This window comes from Heliconius melpomene, chromosome 10 (genome assembly GCF_056956725.1).
Source record: "Heliconius melpomene rosina isolate 202511_hmr_F chromosome 10, ASM5695672v1, whole genome shotgun sequence".
In the NCBI taxonomy this organism is placed as follows: Eukaryota; Metazoa; Arthropoda; class Insecta; order Lepidoptera; family Nymphalidae; genus Heliconius; species Heliconius melpomene.
This window is the reverse complement of record NC_140398.1, coordinates 11,609,922-11,632,521: the sequence shown is the minus strand read 5'-3', so window position 1 is coordinate 11,632,521 and position 22,600 is coordinate 11,609,922. Positions and strand designations below refer to the sequence as shown.

General features: G+C 34.5%; 2 protein-coding genes across 6 annotated transcripts; one reads left to right on the top strand and one right to left on the bottom strand.

Moving 5' to 3' along the window:
• Positions 1–14: 14 nt before the first annotated feature.
• holn1 (CD2 antigen cytoplasmic tail-binding protein 2 homolog holn1) lies at positions 15–2,249 on the bottom strand. The gene is made up of 3 exons (XM_085190857.1): positions 1,822–2,249; positions 1,157–1,469; positions 15–550 (listed from the first exon to the last, which is right to left on the bottom strand). Exons 1-3 carry the CDS (start codon positions 2,005–2,007, stop codon positions 57–59), a joined length of 993 nt encoding a protein of 330 aa, XP_085046983.1. The 5' UTR covers positions 2,008–2,249; the 3' UTR covers positions 15–56.
• Positions 2,250–4,771: 2,522 nt separating this feature from the next.
• Chd1 (chromodomain-helicase-DNA-binding protein 1) lies at positions 4,772–20,407 on the top strand. Of its 5 annotated transcripts, none has more exons than XM_085192111.1 (24): positions 4,772–4,912; positions 5,845–5,933; positions 6,014–6,370; positions 6,451–6,630; positions 9,797–9,981; positions 10,233–10,562; positions 11,008–11,258; positions 11,385–11,498; positions 11,616–11,780; positions 11,924–12,204; positions 12,280–12,637; positions 12,731–13,105; positions 13,255–13,506; positions 13,645–13,812; positions 14,277–14,397; positions 14,860–15,053; positions 15,407–15,578; positions 15,658–15,820; positions 15,945–16,305; positions 16,708–16,926; positions 18,027–18,329; positions 18,533–18,753; positions 18,985–19,320; positions 19,424–20,407. In XM_085192111.1, exons 1-24 carry the CDS (start codon positions 4,904–4,906, stop codon positions 19,635–19,637), a joined length of 5,418 nt encoding a protein of 1,805 aa, XP_085048237.1. In that variant the 5' UTR covers positions 4,772–4,903; the 3' UTR covers positions 19,638–20,407. The 5 variants fall into 5 exon arrangements, with proteins under 5 accessions (XP_085048237.1, XP_085048234.1, XP_085048233.1 ...); XM_085192108.1 differs by having other exon boundaries at positions 18,916–19,320; XM_085192107.1 differs by having other exon boundaries at positions 18,913–19,320.
• The last annotated feature ends 2,193 nt before the right edge of the window (positions 20,408–22,600 follow it).

Genomic DNA, 22,600 nt, shown 5'->3' with positions numbered 1-22,600 from the left:
GATGCAAGAAATAATATGCTTTTTATTTTTTATTTATTTGTTTATTATAAATGTAACTACATATACAGTTCAAAGTCAATTCTATTAGAGCTATAAAACTGACTATCTTCACCATGCTTTCTGACCCATACACCAGTCTTGAAGTAACCATCTGTGGACCATTTATGCATTTGTTCTGTGGAATGCGGACCTGAAATTTCATCATTATCTTGATTCCATTTGAATTCCCACTTCAATTCTGGTGTTTCAGTTTTAGTTTCACTATCTTTTTGTGATTGTCCTTGATTTTTATCATCTATGCTCATTTTTTCCTTTTCATCAAAATCATCTGCATACATATCCAACTGGGCATCTCCTTTTTTAGCTTTATTCTTTGAAATAATATCATTAATTACCTCATAGGTTTCTTGATAAATATCCATATTTCCTTCTTTTGTCAATATTTGATTAGCAAGTTCTGTTATTCTAGTGACATGTTTACTATTTTCATCAATAATACCAGCTTTCTTTCTTTTCCAGCGCTCAGAACTTGAAATTTTTGAGCTGGTGCCTAAAATAAAAATAGCAAATAAAAGAAAGTGGAAATTTTTAGCCAATTAATAAACTATATAAATAAATTTGTTAGCAATTATGGTATTATTACTTCTAACCCTTGGCAGGTTTATTTGAAACAAAGAAGAGAGGAATAATGCTAAAGTGCAGAGTAATAAAATTGTGGCATTGACACAATGCCTTCGATAGAAAGTGGTGAACAGAGTGTCATAACATTAAGTTCCTTCTGTTTACCATGCAGAATAATAAAAGTAACAATACATAAAATTTACAATGAGTTCGCCAATTTTTTCGGAAAATAATTAACATAGTCAGCGCCCATCATTGCACAGTGGAACAGCTTCTGATTGTAAAAGCAATCATTGTAGATTTGGTCTCTAACCTGGGAATGCTACCCAACAAGTTCCAAAATTTATAAAACACAGTGTCATGACACTAGTTTATATACCTTCAAAATATGAAGCTACACATTTTGTTTAACTTAACTCACTTATCATTTTTAACTGAATTTAATTTGACTTTCTTCTAATTTTGTAAAATATTATCTGCTTAACTTTAGTAAATAACACTAAACAGTATCATTTTTCTATTTTAAAGATCTTACCAAGCCGCTGCAAACATTTAGCAATAGTTTCTTTTGATTTCATAAACTGTAATATTTCTTTATAATTTGCAATTATATCATATTTTTTCTCTATATTTTCTTCATCTGTATCTGAATCGTCTGAAGAATTATTTTCAACATCTTCCTTAAAGATTTTATACTTATCTTCAGGTTTTCCTTTTATTTTAACCCAATCGATGTTATCAAGCCACCCATCTCTGATTTCTGTTTCTTTTTTCCAGTGATAATGGCCTTGTGCATCAAAATGGCCTTCTTCTAATTCTTCTTTCATATTAAATGGAGTGATTGTAACCTTTAAATATAATCAATATTTTATGTTTATAAGTATAATTTGTTCAATGAATAAGCCAGTTGTGATGCAGGGCACAAATGTGCAACACACAGCAGGTTGTGGGTTAGATTCCTACTCAAAATGAAATATTTCATATTTTCATTTTTTGGCTCTGGTGTCAAACAAAGCTTGGCGTAGACTTCCGTCATTCAATACACAATGCCCCCAGAATTTAGCTAAAATTGGGAAAGGGTCTAAAGGAAAACTGTCTTATTCGGAATGGAGTGTCTCTCTACTAGGTTCCCAGGTTCCCTCTGCCTTCTATAGGTGAAGCTAAAAAAATCTTTCGTTTTTGAAATGTAAAGGTACTTACTTCACCTTCTAATCCTCCAACACCTTCTTCTTCGCCTTCTATATCATCAGCATTAAGGACATTATGCTTTTCTTCTTCTGCAGCACTATCTTCTTCATCAGAGTCCAATGAATGTTTTTTGCCTTCTTTCACCGGTTTCTTTTTAACATTATCATCGAATGCAACCGAAGCTCCTCTTTTCGACATTTTTGAATTCGTTTGAAAATCAATACTGCTCTTTATTTAATATGTATTACTCACTTGTTACTCTTGAGTAACTTGTAAAATGAATTATTCAATATAAATATCATAGAAATTGACAAAAGTGCACATTTATATTATGTTAAATTACAAATATGTAGTTAAAGAGACAGACTCATGACATTTGACTTTTGAAGTTTTGGTAATAATTATGGTTATTGGTTAGGCTAGGCTACAGAAAACACTAAACAGAAAATAGGGAGTAGCAGATAAAATTCGGTGCATATACTATATAGTTTGTCACAGATTATGTTACAAAATGTTTGTGTTCAATCTATATTTTATGGTTGTACATATCCGAACGTTGATTACTAAAAATGTACATATCCAATCAACTGGGGGTTAACGATGTAAGTAACTCTTATCCGCAGAGACTCCTGCCAGCAAATCCGCCACGTGTACTTCACGAGGCCGTACTATACTGTAAGGCCGTCCCCGCTGGTGTGTCAAGTGGCGACGAATGTGACCATGTCCGATATGTCGGAAAGTGGAGAATGCAACTACATATTACTACATAAAATGTAAGAGGAAAAATGGAACAGAAGACAAGTTATTAGATGTGATGGATCTGGATATGAAAGGGCAATAATACGACCGATTTACTAAGCGGCCGGATTGCTTTCTGGGCCGGCGTACCAGAAAGCGAGCGAGGTGTAGTCAGTATGGTAACGAGAGAATGAATGAAAAATATGGAAATTTGCAAGAAAAAGAATGAAGAACGTCCGTTGCTAGAATAAGGGGTCTGTTCGCAGGTTGATGCAGCCGCAAGAGGTTTCCACATTTGGAGTCGAATTATCACATAGGAAAGTTCTAAATTCATCGAACAGAGGAATATCAAGAGTGTCGAAGAATCTAGACAGCAGTGAATCTGAAAATGTAAATATTGAAGTATGCTGGCAGAGCCTTAGCAATTATATGAAGGAAGCAGTGACAGATGTACGTATGTGGTGGGTATATGTGGTAACAGAAAAGAGGCTTTAGCAAAAAGCGCGACGAATGGTGATATGATAAAGTGAAATATGTTCTAGACAGAAAAAAGAAAGCATAGCAGGATTGAAAAGTAAAATTTATACTGGAAATCAAGGGTCCCAGATGATTTGCGAGGTGCAGTAATCGTGACTTTGTATAACAGCAAAAGTTCATTGGACTGCGCAAGCTATAAGGCTAGCTAATCAGTTTGATTAGCCTGAGTAGTAAAGTTTAGGCTAAAATATTAGCGAGAAGAATGCAAGAGAGATCTGAAAGGCTGTTGAAGGTGGCTCAAGGAGGCTATGGACCTGGAAAAGGGTGTCTATCAAATCTCCCCCCACCGCATAGTCAGGGGAAATCTTGGCCGTTCACCAAAATGTTTTCTGTGTTTTTGTAGAGTTGGAAAAGGCGTTTGGCAGCGTGATGAGAAATAAATTATTCCAGATTCTTCCCCGGTACAATGTGAGCGGACCCTTGCTTCAGACTGCGTGTGAATAGAAGCTAGTTCACATCTAATCGGGTGTTAAACAAAGTTGCGCACTTTCAGCTTGGTTGTTCAATTTGTAATTGGTTAGCTGTCTTTAAAGAATCAAATAAATTGACATGAGAGTAAAAGTAACTGAATGTAAATTCACCGTTATACGCAGATGATGCAGGGCATCCTCAGAATGCGAGTTGCAGGCATTGGTCACTACTCTGTAAGAAGGGTGTAAAGATAATGGTCTAAGACAAAAGTTCTGGTATTTCAAAGAAATGATGAAAGGACAGAATGCAAGATCAGTGTAAATGGTAAGATATTAAAACAAGGGAATGAAATGGTATATCTGAGAAATATGTCCAGTAAAGATGGAGGATACGAAATGGATGTGGAAAGGCGTATTGCTACCGGTAACAGAGTTAACGCTGCCTTAGCTGCATTGATGAGAGTTTGAAACGTTAGCACAAGTGCACGTTTGTACACATTGCAGTGTTGGTGGCGATGTTGTTATACGGCAGTGAAATGTGTGTTACAGAAGAAGGATGAAAGAGAAATAACGTTGACAGCGGACGAGGCGTTAGAGGTATGTGGAGACCGTAGTGTTTGGCACTCCGTGCTAAGCTAAGTACCTATTCTCTTGTCAACAAAGCTAACAACCACTACGGTAATTAATTGAACTAGACTTCCATTCTTTATGTTATTAATTGTTATGATTGTCATATAAATTTTGGAAAACGTTTGACTGTAAATTTTTATTTAAATCAAACGAATATAAATAATAATATTTTTTCTTGGTTTTGTCTTTACTATATCACGCTTAATATATTTGATAATTTTAAACAATAAGTAATAAATAATATATAAAACAATTTAAATTATAATAAATACAATACTTTGTCAAAATTTTTCAATAGCGGAAATAGCGTCACCTTTTATTATTAAAGGCTGGCCACATTCTCTCTTGATTTTTCTAACATTTCATGTCAGACCTAAAGCTGTGGCAATATGGCTGTAGCTTTCGAGTTTCGCTGGTAGTGCGCGGTGCTCTAATCAATTTCTGTATAGGACGGAGTATTTCCGACGGATCTAAAGTTTCATTTTTAATTTCTTAGTGTTTGCTGTTTCTGTTTACGTTGTTTTTACTAAATATCTGTTGCAATTTTTTTAATTTTTTGTATCCGTCGTCACCAGAATTCACGCGACGACAAAATGGCGTCGCTTGACAAGATTTTGCAGCAAAAGATATTTTTTAAATTTATTGGTTTAATTAAAATTAATTCAAAAAATTTCGCAACAAGTGTTTAAATATTTTTATATTAAATGAATTGAAAACTTTTTCATTATTTCCGTGCGATATTATTTGTAATACAGTGTGTTCGTTAGAAATTCAACAAAATGCTCTTGGTAAGTGTTTTATAAGCTTTAATAGCATTGTTTTCGTGTATAATTCCTTAATATTCTTATTTTCGGGCTTTAATTAAGTGGTGAATGTTCTAGAAGCTGTGGGTGTGGCCTTTAAAAACGAAGAAATTTTAAGACGTAATAGTGAATAAATCGCTTTCTACGATTGTTTACAATATATTTTGTTGTTTTTATGTATTAAAATTTAATTGTTCCATCGAATAATGCTTTTCCATCGTTTCTTTGTTACGTAATCTTTCATTAGAGGCCATGTAAAGTGTTTTTGGGAATGGACCCATTTTTGCAATTTAGCTTTGAAAATTGGTCTTACCAGGTGTTGTTATAGTTTAGAGAAGCATTTGAGGTTATGTTTTTAATATTTTTCTTAAATTTCTATAACTGGTAGGTTTTGTTTAATATTATGCAATGAATTTCTCAGTTATATATTTTAAATATTTTGGCTAATAATTATTTAAAAAATGCATTAAGAAACATATAAGCATTTTTTTATTCATGTACTTAGTTGAACTATATTTCAGGATCATGCATTTCTTTTCTTATTCTCACTATTCAGAGTATAAAAAATCTCACTATTGTGTTTTTGTGTAATTTTCTTTATTATTTTACTATTGTTTTTCTTTAAACTTCAAAAAATATTGTTATTATTTTTATTTAACTTGGTTAAATTTAGTCCTATTATGTTTTATTGAAACAAAAAATGTTTTATTTGAACAGTAAATATATTTTTTTAAAATTAAGGATGCAATTCACATGTGATGCAACTATTTTATATTATATTATTTATATTTATTGAAGTTATTAATGCTTTTCAATACAAAATTTTAGTATAATAAAAATCTCTAAATAGTGATTTAATATCACTTAATAAAAAGTGCAACTGATAACTTAAATAAATTAATACTATTTTGTTTCAGAAGGGCTTCATGAATGAATCTGGAAGTGATTCAGTGAGTGAAAAAGGAGAGAAAAGTGATTCTAGTGGTTCAGGTTCAGGGAGTGACAGGTATGGGAGTATTTTGTATTTTTTGGAACGTCATTGTTAATAGTTTAATTTTTTTATTAATTATATTTTATTTTTAACAGTGATAGTGGTTCAAGTTCTTCTGGATCAGGGTCAGCAGGTAGGTCAGGGTCAGAAAAATCGTCCAATGCTGACAGATCCCATCTAAGTGATGACACTAAATCTCCAAAACACAGTAATGCCAATTCTTCAAAATCAGATCACCTAACCGATAAAGATTCTTCAGATGATTCTATCACAAAACGCAAATCTAGAAATCATCATGGTAAAATTAAATCTGATTTATGGGAAGACAATCCTGATATGTTTGGTATTAGAAGGTCAGGACGATCAAGAAAAGAACCAGACAGGCTTAAACTTGCTGATAGTGATTCTAGTGAGAAAGGGAGAAGTCACAATAGAAAAAGTAGGAAAAAGAGGTATAAATCTGCTATTTAGTTATATAAAATAATATTATATTTTAAAAAAAAATGATGTAATCATATTGTTATTTTTATAGTGATTCATGGAATTCAGATACCTCAGATAGTGATAGTGATCTAAAAGGTTCCCCACCCCCACCTTCAAAACGACCAGGCCAAAGAAGTGTACCTCTAAGAAAAAAGAAACCAGCACGAAGAAGAAGGTTTACTAGTGATGAAGATGAAAGTTCAGAGGCTTCAGATGAAGAAACTAGAAGGTAATGTAGAAGTTTGAATTTAAAGTAGTATTATATTATTTGGAAAAATTACACTTATTAATGTACAGACATATTAGGTATGCATGATTGTTTTAAGCAAAATCATAAGTTAATTGAACATAACAATTCTTGGTGTAACTTGTAATTTCACAGCACACACATTTCTTCAGAGGCCACATCTAACAATGTGTGACAATAGTCGCAGATTATAATTAAAATTTATGTATTCAATAAATATTGAAATATTGATACCAGTTGTAGTGCAGGGGCACAAACGAGTGATTGTAAACGCGACAGGTTTGGGTTTGATTCCTATTTGAGGATATGTAAAATTAAATATTTTTTGCTCTGGGGTCGAGGCAAAGCGCGGCGTTGAGTGCAGCATGCAATGCCTCTAGAATACTGCGGAAAGTGTAGAGGTATAAGTAACACTAGGCTTCCTCTGCCTCTGATGGTGGTTCTTAGTGACCTTGCTAAAAGTCGTCATTTTCATATACACTTACGAAATACTGTAACGATCGCCATCCACGGCTGTTTGTTTTGCTAGAAAACGTTCTGTTGACATCTACTCCATGGTAAAAAGCACAGGTTTGTTAAGTTACCATGAAATGCTGAGCAGCATGTCATTCCAATAACTGTCATAATGTCCCAGGCGCCGCTCATAGAGGGGCGCCAAATAACCCTTATTTTGCCCTGCTACGCCACTGCTTTCCAGATCGGGACATTTAATTGTTGGGGGGACATAAGGGACATCTAGCAACGCTAAGCATACTCTAGACAGACCCAACTGCACGACAACGGCTTAAAGAATCGATCTTATTCTTATGAAACCACGACGATAACTATCATGATTATGAGTACCAGTCTCTAATCTGATACATTATTACAATTACAAACATCGAGATTAATCACGTTGGCGGTTCTTTACCTTTTGTTTTAGACTGTAAGCTAAGATCGTTTCGGCTTTTTGGCTTCCCAGACGAATATAATATAATATTAGAGTGTGAATAAAAAGAATAAGTATAATAGCGCTTGCGCAAGTAGTATTATGATCAGCGAAATAATTTTGCTGCCATTTTCATATGACCTATGTTAAAAATTAAATCGATTAAAAAAATAACGAATCAAGTTTAATAAAACATTTTTATTTTCAAATATTGTTTTAAATAAAAACGTTATTATTTTCAATAATAAAAAAAAATATAGTTAAACATTATATTTTTAAAATTTTACATATCTAAATTTTTGTTTTATATCACTAAACTTATTTACAATTAAATCTTAAAAAGTATATACTTAGAGAATTTATTTTTATACTCAAATTTTAAATGATAATATTACACCATTAAAATTTTATTACTAAGATTATATTATTTGCAGTAGGCAATACATTTGCTCTAAATCGGGTTGACGTCTGTCATGCGCACTTTCAAGATGGCGCTCATGGCGTTTAATTTATATGACGGCTGACTACGAAGTCTGATGTTATGTAACTGACTGTAATTACTGATAAACTTGCAATTTCTATAGATGATTCGCTTGTTTTTAAAAGATTTTTGAATGGGTTTTTAATTCAATCTCCTTAGAAAGACGTAGATATTCGTAGTACAGTTTTAAGGCGTTCGATATTTTAATACCATTGAGATAATACTGTCGGTGCCGGGTGAAGCCCCGCATAGCGTTTGTTTATTACTCATCAAGTTATCACTAATGTTGATGAATTCAACTTATATAAAAAGTCAAATCTTGCACAATACTAAAACTTTTAGTAATAATAACATTGATGAATAATCATTGCACTCAATTGTAAAGTATTAATAGATAACTTTTCACTATGTCAATGTAAAAACCTATCCTGTTACTATATATTATTTTGAGCACACCTTGAATCCATATGAATGTTGGGTTAATATTGTAAAATATTAACCACTGCGCTATTATGGTGCTTAATGGTTATAATTATTAATCAGTCGTATTGTTTACCAGCTTATGACGATAAAAAAGTAGTAATATTCAATATGTTTTTTCTGGATAGGGATTTTTTCACACTCTTTTGAAACAAAGCACGGCGTTTATTCACGCTAGTCTATATGAAATATTTGGAATTCGGGCGAAAAGCGGATGGAATGTCCTAACACTAGGTTCTCTATTCTCATCAGCGTTGCCAGACGCCCCGATTTTGGCGGGACGTCCCGATTTTTAGACCGATCGGGACAGGCAATGTCTCGCTTTTCACGGATTATTCTACGTACTGTGAAAAACCCTTTGTATTACTTTAAAATTTTAATTAGTTACTAATAATTTCATACAAATAAATATATATATATATATATATATATATATATATATATATATATATATATATATTTCATACAAATAAATATATACAAATAATTTCATATAAATAATTATATTCGTAAGTTATGTATAATTATTCTGAATACTTAACTGCCTTAAATATGGTAAACCAAAACAACGCGTATTTATAAAGCTTCAAATGGTGTTAGATATTACCAATTGAAGCTATATTTCAAACTTCAATAAATAGATAAAAAATAAATTAAATTCTTATTATTATTTTTTTGTCCCGCTTTTGGCGCAAGTGTCCCGCTGTTTTATTTAAAATCTTAAAATCCCGCTTTTCATCCAGAAAAAATCTGGCAACGCTGATTCTCACCCTGCTATATGCGGGATGAAGCGAGATGTTTAAGAATATTTTATTTTAATATTTTTATAAAATCAGCTTCACACTTGAACCCGAACACATCAGGGTAGGCAGAGGGAACTTAGTGTTAAGACACTCCATTCCCCACTTTCCGCCGAATTGTGGAGGCATTGCGTGTTGAGTGGTGGAGCTCAACGCCGCGCTCTGACTCGACACCGGGGCGAAAACATGAAAATATACATTTAAATAAATTAATATCTTTGTTTCCTCTTTTAATGCGATTAAATGCACCAACATGAAGTTCTGCCAATCAATCACCCAATATCTCTCAAAATGGATGGTAAGCGGAGAATGTGCAGACAGTCTCAACACTATGTTCTCTTGCCTACCTTGCTATATGCGGCAAAAATGTGTAACCAAAGTATTAAACGACTTTAGTCACAGTCATTTTTAGTATAAAACTGTTTGAAATTCTTAGTAAAATTATTTCTAATAACGCAGTCGGACAGCTACACGACGTACAGGGGCGGCAGTAAGCTATAAAGAGGCCAGTGATGAACAAACCGACTCTTCAGATCTGGTTGAAGTGGATGGAGTTGATGGTGAGGGTGATGTTGAACCAGAACCGGAAGATCATAGTGAAACTATTGAAAGGGTTCTTGGAATCAGACGTGGAAAGAAAGGAGGTACGTTGTCTGGCGATATACTATATAAGTGTAAATCGTATCGTTATCGTGTACCCTAAATTCGTTTAGAAAAATTAAATTTGATTTCTAAATTTATTATTATTTTTGATTTTGTGAAGAAGATTATTTACTTATATTATTTTTCGATTCATCTGTATATTTATTTCAAACAAAATAGGTTACTTATAATTGTAGCATTGTTTTGCAATGTAGTGTTAAATTTTAGCTAATGTCTTCTTATCATTGTCCAGTCATTGGAAATGTGACTACAGTTTATTATGTCGAGGAACATGGTGATCCAAATGAAGGTTGTGATCCTAATGATGAAGAAACAACCGAACCTCAGTACCTGATAAAATGGAAAGGATGGTCCCACATCCATAATACATGGGAGTCAGAGAAGTCACTTAATGAACAAAAAGTAAAAGGCTTAAAGAAATTGGAAAATTATATTAAAAAGGAGGCAGAATTGTCATGGTGGAGACGACAAGCAGGTCCTGAAGATATTGATTATTTTGAGTGTCAAGCAGAATTGCAACAGGAATTAGTTAAAACCTATAACTATGTTGAAAGGATAATAGGTAAAAGACTTTATTTGATTTAAATTTAAAGACTAGTCTCAGTGTACATTTTAATTATTATGATTTAATAATAATAATCAGCTTCACACTGTATTCCGCATATAGCAGATTACGCAGAGGGAACCTAGTGTTAAGACACTCAATTCCCCTCTACCGCCGAATTTTTCGAGGTATTGCCTGTTGAGTGGTAGCGACACTGGGTTTTTGCCTTGGTGCCAGAGTGAAGGTATGAAAATATTAATAAATAATAATTCATTCCCCCAAGACAGTTGTGGGTTTAAGTCTCGCTTTTGACTCGCGCCTATTCCTTTTTTTTCATTTCCTTGTTCTGACAACAAACAAAGCGCGGCGTTGAATTCCGTCAATTAATTTTATTGTTGTGAGAAACTGAAACATATGCTGTTGGATTCAAATTTATCATAACAAGTAATATATTATATTTTAGCTGAACAAACCCGTGAGTTAGAGGGTGGTGGAACTGCCCATGAATACTTTTGCAAATGGGAATCATTGCCATATGCAGATGCAACATGGGAAGACTCTACACTTATTGAAAAAAGATGGCCTGTAGAAGTTGAACATTTTAAAAGTAGAGAAGCTGCAAAGACAACACCATCAAGACATTGTCCAGTATTAAAAAGAAGGCCCAAATTTCACCAAGTAAAAGAACAGCCCGAATACTTGGGCAAGGACCAGGTATTGTAGATAAGATATTTACTATTTATATAAAATATGTTTCTAATAAACACAAAATAAAAATTAAAAAGTTCTAGTGTTATAAATGAATTTCTAACAAAAAATATATTTGTTGTATAATTTCAGACTTATTTTTTGAGAGATTATCAAATGGATGGATTAAATTGGTTAATACATTCCTGGTGTAAAGACAATTCAGTTATATTAGCTGATGAAATGGGTTTAGGGAAAACTATTCAAGTAAGTCTTTCCTTTCAATTTTTTTTTACTATTTACAATGCAGCACTATTATAATAAGTACAAAAATGTTTTTTGGTAACATTTGATTAAACAATTTTTTTGTATGTTCTTTTGTAGACTATATGCTTCTTATATTACCTTTTTAAATCTCAACAACTCTATGGACCATTTCTTTGTGTGGTACCGCTTAGTACCATGACTGCTTGGCAAAGAGAATTCGTACAATGGGCACCCGATATTAACGTCGTTACCTATATTGGTGATGTTACAAGCCGAAATATTGTAAGTATTCTATTCTAGAAGAATTGTGCTAGGCTTTATATGAGAAAAGTACCTAGTACTATTCTTCTATCTTAATTAAATAGCAACAAAATACACAAGAAATACAAATATGCCTTTAAAAATATTATTTTATATTTTCGCAGATCAGACAATTTGAATGGAGCTTTGCTACTTCAAAAAGGCTAAAATTTAATGCAATACTAACAACTTATGAGATTTTATTAAAAGATAGACAATTTCTAAGGTCTTTTAGCTGGGCCTGTCTGCTAGTTGATGAAGCTCACAGATTAAAGAATGATGATTCGCTTCTGTATAAAGCTTTAAAGGAATTTGATACAAATCATCGGCTTCTTGTTACTGGCACACCGTTGCAAAATTCACTTAAAGAATTATGGGCACTTTTACATTTTATCATGCCTTATAAGTAAGTGTATTTTATATTAACAAAGTTCTGTAAAAATTATGAACTTATTAGCTTAAATCCAATTTATAATTTTAGATTTGAATCATGGGAAGAATTTGAAAAAGATCATGAAGATGCAGCAATTAAAGGATATGAAAAGTTACATAAACAATTGGAGCCTTTTATATTACGAAGGCAGAAGAAAGATGTTGAGAAATCTCTACCTGCTAAAGTAGAACAAATTCTAAGAGTAGAAATGACATCAATACAAAAACAATACTACAAGTGGATTCTTACAAAAAATTATAGTGCCTTGAGAAAGGGTGTGAAGGGATCTATAAATACATTTATTAATATTGTTATAGAATTGAAAAAATGCTGCAACCATGCACTTTTGACAAAACCTGAGGACTTTGAATCTCGTGCGTCCTTAGCTACCACTGATGCCGTTGAGGTACTTGCATATTAACTTAATAAAATATCCTTTAAAATTCCTAATAAACGTAAACTTCTTTGAGACATACTGAAATACAATTTTTTGTTTTAGAAACTTTTAAGAGGCTCTGGGAAATTACTATTATTGGACAAATTATTATGTAGGCTAAAAGAAACAGGACATCGTGTTCTTATATTCTCTCAAATGGTTAGAATGTTGGATATACTGGCAGAATATTTACAAAGGAGACATTTTCCATTTCAAAGGCTTGATGGAAGTATAAAAGGTGAAATAAGAAAACAGGCATTGGACCACTTCAATGCTGAAGGGTCTCAAGATTTTTGTTTCTTGTTATCAACGCGTGCTGGAGGTCTCGGCATAAATTTGGCAACAGCTGATACTGTGATAATATTTGATTCAGATTGGAATCCACAGAATGACCTGCAAGCGCAAGCTCGCGCGCATCGTATAGGACAAAAAAATCAGGTATCAATAATTTTTTATTGTTTTGCTGTATTTGGTTGTCTATATAAAATAAAAAATTTATGTTTTTAATTAGTATTTATTGTTTTATCGAAACAGTTTTTTGTTCAATATGTTTTTTGTTGGAATACTTTATGTGACATGTTTCGCAGGTCAATATTTACAGGTTGGTAACAGCTAGATCTGTAGAAGAAGATATAGTAGAAAGGGCTAAGAGAAAAATGGTACTTGATCACTTAGTAATTCAGCGTATGGACACTACTGGACGAACTGTACTCAACAAACGGGATGCGTCAGGTACAAATGCTAATAATCCTTTCAATAAAGAAGACTTAAATGCAATATTGAAGTTTGGTGCTGAGGAACTTTTTAAAGACGACGATGAAAATGAAGAGGAACCTGTCGTAAGTATTATTTAGGACAATTTACGTAGAAATGCAGCTTTTTCACGTTTTTTAGTGTATGTAAACCAAAGTTCATTCATTTTTTTAAACTTAATATTTTTTATTTATTAACTAAACCATTATTTTTATCTTTTTCAGTGTGATATTGATGAAATTTTGCAAAGAGCAGAAACTAGAGATGAAGGTCCATCAATGGTGGGAGATGAATTACTTTCGGCTTTTAAAGTTGCTAGTTTTGCATTTGATGAAGAAAAAGCTGTGATGGAAGTTAAGAAAGAAGGGGCGGAAGAGGAGGGCAAAGACTGGGTAAGACATTTCAAGAACTGAGTGATGAAATAGAGATAAATAAAGAACATATAAAATCAACTTCACCATGTATCCCGCATACACCACAGTAGGCAGAGGGAACCTAATGTTAAATCACTCTGTTCTCTACTCTCCGTCGAATTCTGAAGACATTGCATGTTGAATGGCGGAACTCTGCCGCGCTTTGCCTCGACACTGGTGTCAAGCGAAGAAATCAAAGAAGGAAAAGAAGAAATATTTTATAAAGAATAAATAAGTTGCTGATGTGATTTTCACTCAGGGTGATGTTCTAATTTAAATTACATTTATGTCTGTAGCCTGGTAGGGAATAAGCTTGATATTCCTAAAAAAATTATAATATCTCTATATATATCTAGGTTATATATATACTATCCTATATGTGAGAGACAAGTAAAGGTCGAAAATCTCATCATTTTTTAAATTATGATATTTTTCTGTTCTAGGACGATATTATACCTGAGAATGTAAGGAAAACAATAGCTGAGCAAGAAAAAAACAAGGAAATGGAAGATTTATATTTGCCACCACGAAGAAAAAATATGCAGCAGAACAGTGCAGATGGAAGTGAGTACTTGTAATTGAGGCCGTCGTGGCGCAGCGGCACAAGGGTGTGTCTGTAGCGCGACGGTTGTGGGCTCGATCGCGACTCGAAGTGAAATATTTATTTACGTTTATATTTGTGTGCGTTTGGGCACATTGAACGAATGAGTGATGAAAGAATGGCAAATAAGATTTATGATGGTAAAGATCTAATATGTATGTAGTATGTTATTATTGTTGTTGTATATTTGTATGTATGTAGAAATGTATCCTGCACACATCAGGGTAGACAGATTGAACATCGTGTTAAGACACTCCGTTTCCTCAATTTCCGCCGAATTCTGGAGGCATTGCGTGTTGAGTGGCGGGACTTAACGCAGCGCTCGAATGGGGATCGAACTCACAACCAGTCGATTTTGTAGCACACTTTGTGCCCCTGCTCGCCTGGCCTCGTCACACTTCTAATTGCTTGATATGTTATCGCAGGCGGAAGGAAGCGTCGCGGCCGCGGCACCAGCGACGGCGCGGAGGGGGCGGATGGGGCCGACGGCGAGGGCGAGGGCGACGCCGAGAGTGACGCCTCCGACGCGGACATGAGTGCCGACGATGACCGGCCCCGCAAGCGCGGCCGCCCGCCCGCCTCGCACCGCGAGAAGATCAAGGGGTTCACTGACCAAGAGGTGCGCCCTGTCTTTTAACAAAAAAATCATTAATTATAATAAATAGATATCGCTTTATATATTTTGGTGTTCAGTCTTTATGGCTATTATGAATTTTTTGTGATTTTTTTTGGTAGATGAAACTAAGTTAGACTAAAACGTCCAGTCCCCCACTTTTAGTCAAATATTAATAGACATAGCATAAGTGGCTCAACTTTGTGCATAATCTTACCAAAGAGAGGATTTTTTAAAATATAATCATAGTCCCTAATTGAGATCGAACTCTTAACAATCGTGTTTCAATCGCACGCTATTCCACTGCTTCAAGACAGATATTTTAATTATTTTTATCGTTGTAATTTTTCTTTTTTCAGATTCGAAGATTTGTCAAGAGTTACAAAAAGTTTTCAGCACCTTTAAAACATCTCGACAGTATTGCATGTGATGCTGAGTTACAAGAAAAACCTTTAGCTGATCTAAAAAAATTAGGAGAAATTCTGCAAGAGAGATGCAAGGCTGTTATAAATGATACTTCTGAAACTAACAGTATGTTATTTTTTTTATTTATATTTGTTCTTTTTATATTTTATGTATTTATCTGAAAGTATATACATTAAATTTTAAGATGAGGCAAATGATGGACGTAAAAATGCAAGAAAGACATTTAAGTTGGGTGGTGTGCCAGTAAATGCTAAAACAATGGCAGCATGTCAAAATGAACTTGCACCTCTGGATGAGTTCTTGCCACAAACTAAAGAGGAAAGATTAAAATGGCAATTGGATTTCAGGTAATAATTATATATTAATAATTATTTCATCAAATATTATAATTTAAAAATTATTAGCCCCTGTACATGTACGACTATTGTTATATTATATTTCAATAATAAATTCGTTTATATTTATTATAAGGACAAGGCCCGCCAATTTTGACGTTGAATGGGGTGTAGAAGATGATTCCAAGTTGTTGGCTGGTATTTATCAATATGGGATGGGGTCATGGGAGGCTATCAAAATGGACTCATCATTTGGTATTGGAGACAAAATCCTCACTAATGAAGATAAAAAGCCACAGGGGAAGCATTTACAATCCAGAGCCGAATATCTGTTGAAACTTATCAAGAAATTGTTAGATCAGAAGAATGGTAAACAAAAACAACGGAAACCGAGAATGAAAAAGGGAAATAAGGAACCAGTAACAAAAGACGTAGTTGAAGAGGATATGACTTCTGGAGATGATAAGAAGAAGAACTTAAGAAATGATAAAGATAAGGTAATTTACAATTTCAGCTTTGAGTAGTTTTGCTATTCAAAAAAATCTTAATGTGCTTTGATAGTTGGCAACATTATCATTAATGTCCAAACTATTCCATTTCTATTTTTTTATTCTCATTACCCAATGACGCCATTGTGGTACAATGGAAGAGTGTCTGACTTCAGACAATAGTTAACCCAATGGTTTGATCCCGTTTGATCTCTAATTGACAAGGTGTAGCGCCTCTCCCCAATTTGGATTTCAATGGAAAGTTTTAACTGTACATTCACTTAAACTCGAATATGCTAAGCAAAACATTCACTTAAAAATATATATGTCTTAACGCTAGGTTCCCTCTGCCTACTCTGCTGTGTGCGGAAAACAGCGTAAAGCTGATTTTACATTATTATATTTTTCTAGGGTAAATCAAAAATGGAAGATGTGTTAACACATGATGAAACATCTAATGATAGAAAGGAAAAGGATAAAAAACGCACAAAGAAAGAGGGCAAAGATCGATCAAAAGGCGATAAAGTAAAGGGTCGTAAGAAGCCTGTGGGTCCTATGCATTTTACAGCCAATAATGAACCCAGAGCTTTAGAAGTTTTAGGAGATTTAGATCCATCTGTTTTTGAAGAGGTATATTAAAATGTTTATTAATATCTGTAATATTTAAAATGTTTATTAATATCTGTCGCTGCTTAAGGATTGACTGTAATAAGTATTATAAAGTTTAAATTATTATTATACTAGCGGACGCGCGCACCTTCGCTTGCGTATTTAAGGGTGAATTTTAACAACCCATGAAACATGTCTTCAATGAAATATTTTTAAGAGTTTAAATTTCAAATTTTATAAAAATCGGTGGCGATTTAAAGAATTTTCCATACAAACTTTCAACCCCTTATTTGCACCCTTAGGGGGTGAATTCTAGAAAACCATGAAACACATGTTCAATTAAATATTTTTAAGAATCTAAATTTAAAATTTTATAATAATCGGTGGCGTTTTAAAGATTTTTCCAAACAAACTTTCAACCCCTTATTTGCACCCTTAGGGGGAGAATTCTAGAAAACGATAAAACACGTGTTCAATTAAATACTTTTAAAAATCTAAATTTCAAATTTTATAAAAATCGGTGCCGATTAAATTTTTTTCCCATACAAACTTTGAACTCCTATTTCACCCCTTTAGGGTTAAAATTTTTCAAAACCCCTTCTTAGTGGATGTCCAGATTACGAAAGTAAACTTTTGTCCAAATTTAACGTTTCTACCATCAGCGGTTAAGGCTGTGCGTGCGTCTTGCCTCAGTCAGTGAGGACAAGTCCTTTTATATATATAGATTATTCTTATATCAGTACATATTCTAGATATTATATAGTATATGGGTATCATATACATCGACACATAGTTTTTATAAAAATGAGATTGTTGTAACTAAACAATTCTTCATCGTAACACATTATTTTTATATTTTATATTAGGTGTAGCATTTATTTTAATAAACCGTAATCCCTTTTGTCGTTTGTTGGGTAGGGCTAAAAACAAAACAACCATAATATACAACTTATGTAACAACCATAATATAAGAATATCGGCGTGGCTTAGTTTGCGATGGGTAAAAATGTATGATCAAGTTGGTGATGAACGCTTGGACTTGGTTTTACATTAATTTTTTTTTGACCCTAAATATTTTTCTGTTACATTTTTATATTTTATAAGATTTCTTTTTGTCATAGTGTAAAGAAAAAATGAGACCGGTTAAGAAAGCGCTAAGAGCACTGGACAACCCAGACCAAACCTTGTCGGAATCTGAACAAGTATCGAAAACGAGATCCTGTCTTACCCAAATAGGAAACCAAATAGATATATGTTTGTCGGAGTATCCTGATCCTGAAAAAAAAGTTGAATGGAGGAGTAATCTCTGGTATTTTGTCTCAAAATTTACGAATTTTGATGCCAAGCAATTGTATAGACTATATAAATATGGTCTTAAGAAAACTGTTGATACTAAAAAGGATGGCAAACATAAAGAAAATAAGGTATGCAGGATATTAAAATTTTAAATATATATATATTTTTTTTATTATTATTTAATTAGGACTCTGTTCCACACTTATTGTCGAATTTTCTAGACTTTGTGCGTTGAGTGCCGGAAGTCAACGGCGGCCTCTAAATTTTATATTTTGTTATAATTCTATCGTGTATATGTTATATTTCTCTAATTATATTATATCATTTCCAGTCTAATTTGAAGAACAATGTAAATAATTCAAATAATCACATAAAATCACATAAAAAAGAAGGGAAGCATGATGATCATGATAGAAAAGAAAAGAGGCCGAAAATAGCCAAAGACAAATTAGACAAAAGCAATGAGAAGTCACCACACGTCTCCGGCGTGAAAAGAAAATTGGAAGAGGGCGAATGTGATCCTGAACCTAATGAAAACAAACGTCACGAGAGGTTAGTCACTGTCATGTCTCCCCACCCAAAAACATCTAATTTCATTGGCTGCAATCATTCCTCGCTTATTCTTTTCATTTTATTAACACAATTTTTATTTCGTAACTTTGATCATCGCTAACATTCCCGTTCATCACCATCTCGCTTGTTCCGTATCAGCAGACATAAACACAAGAGCAAGGATCGCAGAGATAGGGAAGGGAGCTTGAAGCGAGATGATTTGATGTACAGAGAGCGGAGCCGGTCGGAGCGCGAACGCGAGCGGGAGCGGGACCGCGATCGGGACCGGGATCGGGACCGTGACCGCGAGCGGGACAGGGACCGCGACCGCGAGCGGGACAGGGACCGCGAGAGGGACCGCGAGCGGGACCGGGAGCGCTCACGCACGCGGCGCGACAGCGGCGGCGCCGGCCCACCGCGCGTGCGCCCGCCGCCGCCCTACGCGCCGCACGCGCACGCCGACCACGCCGCGCACCCCGCGCACCCCGCCTGGACGCCGCCCGCCTACCCCGGCCCGCGTCAGTACCGCGGCGACCGCAACGCGCCGCGCCCGCACGACAAGAGACGGTAATTCAATTTTCTTACACTACCCACCTATTAACTTGCAACTTTTAGTGGGTACACCCATACGTGCATTATAGTTGTTGTAGTAAGGTGACGTTTGACACAGGTTCGGAGGCTACGCCGGGATGGGCGCGCACACGGCGTACAGCGGGTACTACGAGGGCGCGGCCATGGCCAGCGGCATGGGCTTCCCGCCGGTGCGGCCCTACCCCGACGAGTGGCGCGGCTACGCGGCGCAGCCCGACTACCCGTACGACGAGCGCGAGTACGAGCGCGAGGTGTACCGCCGCGACTACGACCGCCGCGCGCCGCCCACCTAGCCGACTCTCCTCGCCCTCCACACCTTGTAAATATAGCGCCCCCACTCATATGCCACATGTAAATAGCCGTAGACTTATCCTTCCGTGGACGCCGATCTAGACGTTACTGTACAGTGTAAGTGACAAACAGTGCTGTGGTTGTATCTTAAGTGATAAGCGAGGATCGTTGATGTCGAATTGAGACCTTTAATTATATAGTGACTGTGTTTTGTAAGTGAGACTGTATAGTAAATTTATTTATTACCAAGTCTGTCGAATTATTTGTTAATGTACAGATTTTAGACCAATAATATTATTTTTTTTATATTTTTCCAATTTTATTGCCAATTTTACCAATTTTATTTTTTTATAATAATAGAATTCTCAATCTGCTGCTTATTTCTCGATTTTGTATTTATTTAATGCCTCAAATAGGAGTTAATTTTCCAGAGAGACACAGGTGATATGCATAGTTAATAGTCATTGTACAAAATTCAGCAATTGTAAGCAGGTTTGCATATTTTAATAAAATCATGTGCAATCTAGAAAATTGTATAGCTTAAAGAGTGGCACATATACTTCGTCATTGCATTTTAGCAGTGTAAAGGAAAAGTTTAATTTCCATTTCCTTTCTCATTATACGTGCATTTCCGAGTCCTAGCAGGACTCGTACAGTCCTATTTTTATACAATATGTAAAGTCTTATTCTCTGTTACACGCAACTGACTGTAATAGGAATGGAAGCGTCTTGGTGTATACCATGATAATAAACATATTATTAAAGTTGAAAATTTGTTTTTTATTTGAAGACCTATATTTAGCACTTTTACATGTCGTTAATTTTAGTAAAAAAAAATATTCGCGACTATTATTGATTTAACTTGCTTAGAAGCTGCTATACATATATTAATATATATTTAAGAACATAATTTTAATTTGATTCCATTATATTTTAGAATCGATTATCAATATCAACTAAACAATAATCTAATATTACTTAAAGTTATACTTTTAAGCACTACTTCATATGAATTAATAATTTATATTCAACATTTGAAAGACAAATACATATTGACATCATTGTGGCGCTGGCGGCAACACAGTATATACTTGTACAGGTTTCGATCCTCTTCGAGGGAATAAATAACCTGTATTTATTTTATTTTCTCGTGCATAGTAAAGCACAACAATAGGTTTGCCCCTACTTTCAAACAAGTATTTAACTGTAATGTCCCTAGAACAGACGCAAAATAGCAAATTATTTTTTTAATGTCTATTTATAATTATTATTTAATATTTATATTAATTTGTTTTGAAAATGAACAAAACAAAGTTTATTAAACTTATTATTTTGCTTAATTATTTCTATTTACTTTTTGTAGTGAAAGGATTCCCATATATTATGTTTCCTAACACCGACCCCTGTGGAACCCCGCTACCCCTTCTTCGACTGATCGGTCCGCCCCCCCAATCCATAAAACTTTTATATCCTGGAGGTAGTCTTCTAACAGCCGCCGGAGATAAAGAGGCACTCTGTGATATCGGAGTGCTTCTCTTAACATCTCAAACGGCAGGCTATTAAAGGCGTTAACCACGTCTAACGAGACGGCGAGAAGCACATCTCTATGCATTAGCGGCCAATGACCGTTTCTTCAGGTCTTACCCTTCAGGTTTAAGCTAACCTAAACTCACTTAATCTGTAGCTGCGGTCGCATAAATTATATTTTTATAGAGCCTAAGTTTTCACGACTAAGTTTTTGAATTCTATGGTAAATTTTTGCGTTTCAGAACATGTCGGTTCACAATTTTTCGATAGTTTATAATTTCGCAAATAACGGTTGACGGTAATTACTGTTTTTATAATCTTACGTTGACATACTATGTTGATAGGACATCTACATAAATTTCCAAAAGTGGTAGATGCGTGAAGCTATAAAAGAGTTACTAAATAAATAATAAATATGTCAGAATATGTAACGAAAAATAAATACATTCTTATACCTAAGTATAGTCCGACAAGAAGTATATGAATTATCGGAAGTACTCGCGGACACTTGCGCAGAATGCATATTTAAGGTACCTACTCGGGGACGTCCCCGCTTACACCGCACCGCTACCCCGCGAGCCCTATCACAACACTAAAATATAGTAGAACGCGACGCCAAATGTCATTTACTGCACCAGTTTGTATATATGATACAAAATGACACCACACTCCGCATACTTAACATTACGCACACGACTGTACATGCGCGAGATTGATTCATGTCAGTGTTCACATACTTCATAAAGTATTTGTCGAGCTATACCTACCTATTAGTGATTCGCAACTTTTTTAGAGCTCATACGAAACGCTTTAATAAACATTGATGTGTGTAACTCTGTATGTTAGATAGGCTAAAAGGCCTTACCCTATAAATGTTTAAAGATATCTTCATAATCTACGTATTATCGTATTTCACGGAGCTTATAATATTGATGCGATGTACTTTACAAGATCACTTGTGCAGGGTGGGCTGCCTTATCACACATCTTGCAACGCCGCTATGGAACTGCTAAATAAATAATGTTACAAAGTTAAACGTGGACAGGCTATCTTGTTTTGTTATAAATAAACGATGAATGTGCCTGCTTATAATAATACATACAATTTACATGTAGAGTTAAAAGCTTTGAATTGTAGAGAGCTAAAGTCGGTAAATATTTTCGATTTAAAAAATTGTAATCGGCATTTCCAATTTTTAATATGGCTATAACTGTAACTACCGCCGTTATATATTCAAAACATTGATTTTTAAAGAAATTTCTATTTATACCTTCTGATGCCACCAATTGAAATTTTTATTTCCGTGAAGATGAGCGCACGATGTTTGTGGAAATACCTAAATGTGTGGTAATTAAAATTGGAATACCCTAGAAACAGTGTCATTTCTTAAGCAAGAACTCTAGTTCCTTATACTTTATTCATACATGGATGAATTTCT

Coding starts and splice junctions, on each gene's coding strand:
- holn1 (XM_085190857.1), bottom strand. CDS start 2,007: ATGTCGAAAAGAGGAGCTTCGGTTGCATTCGATGATAATGTTAAAAAG. Junction 1,470..1,821: donor TTGGAGGATTAGAAGGTGAA/GTAAGTACCTTT, acceptor TTATATTTAAAG/GTTACAATCACTCCATTTAA. Junction 551..1,156: donor TAAATGTTTGCAGCGGCTTG/GTAAGATCTTTA, acceptor TTTTTATTTTAG/GCACCAGCTCAAAAATTTCA.
- Chd1 (XM_085192107.1), top strand. Junction 13,106..13,254: donor GTATAGGACAAAAAAATCAG/GTATCAATAATT, acceptor CATGTTTCGCAG/GTCAATATTTACAGGTTGGT. Junction 13,507..13,644: donor AAAATGAAGAGGAACCTGTC/GTAAGTATTATT, acceptor TATCTTTTTCAG/TGTGATATTGATGAAATTTT.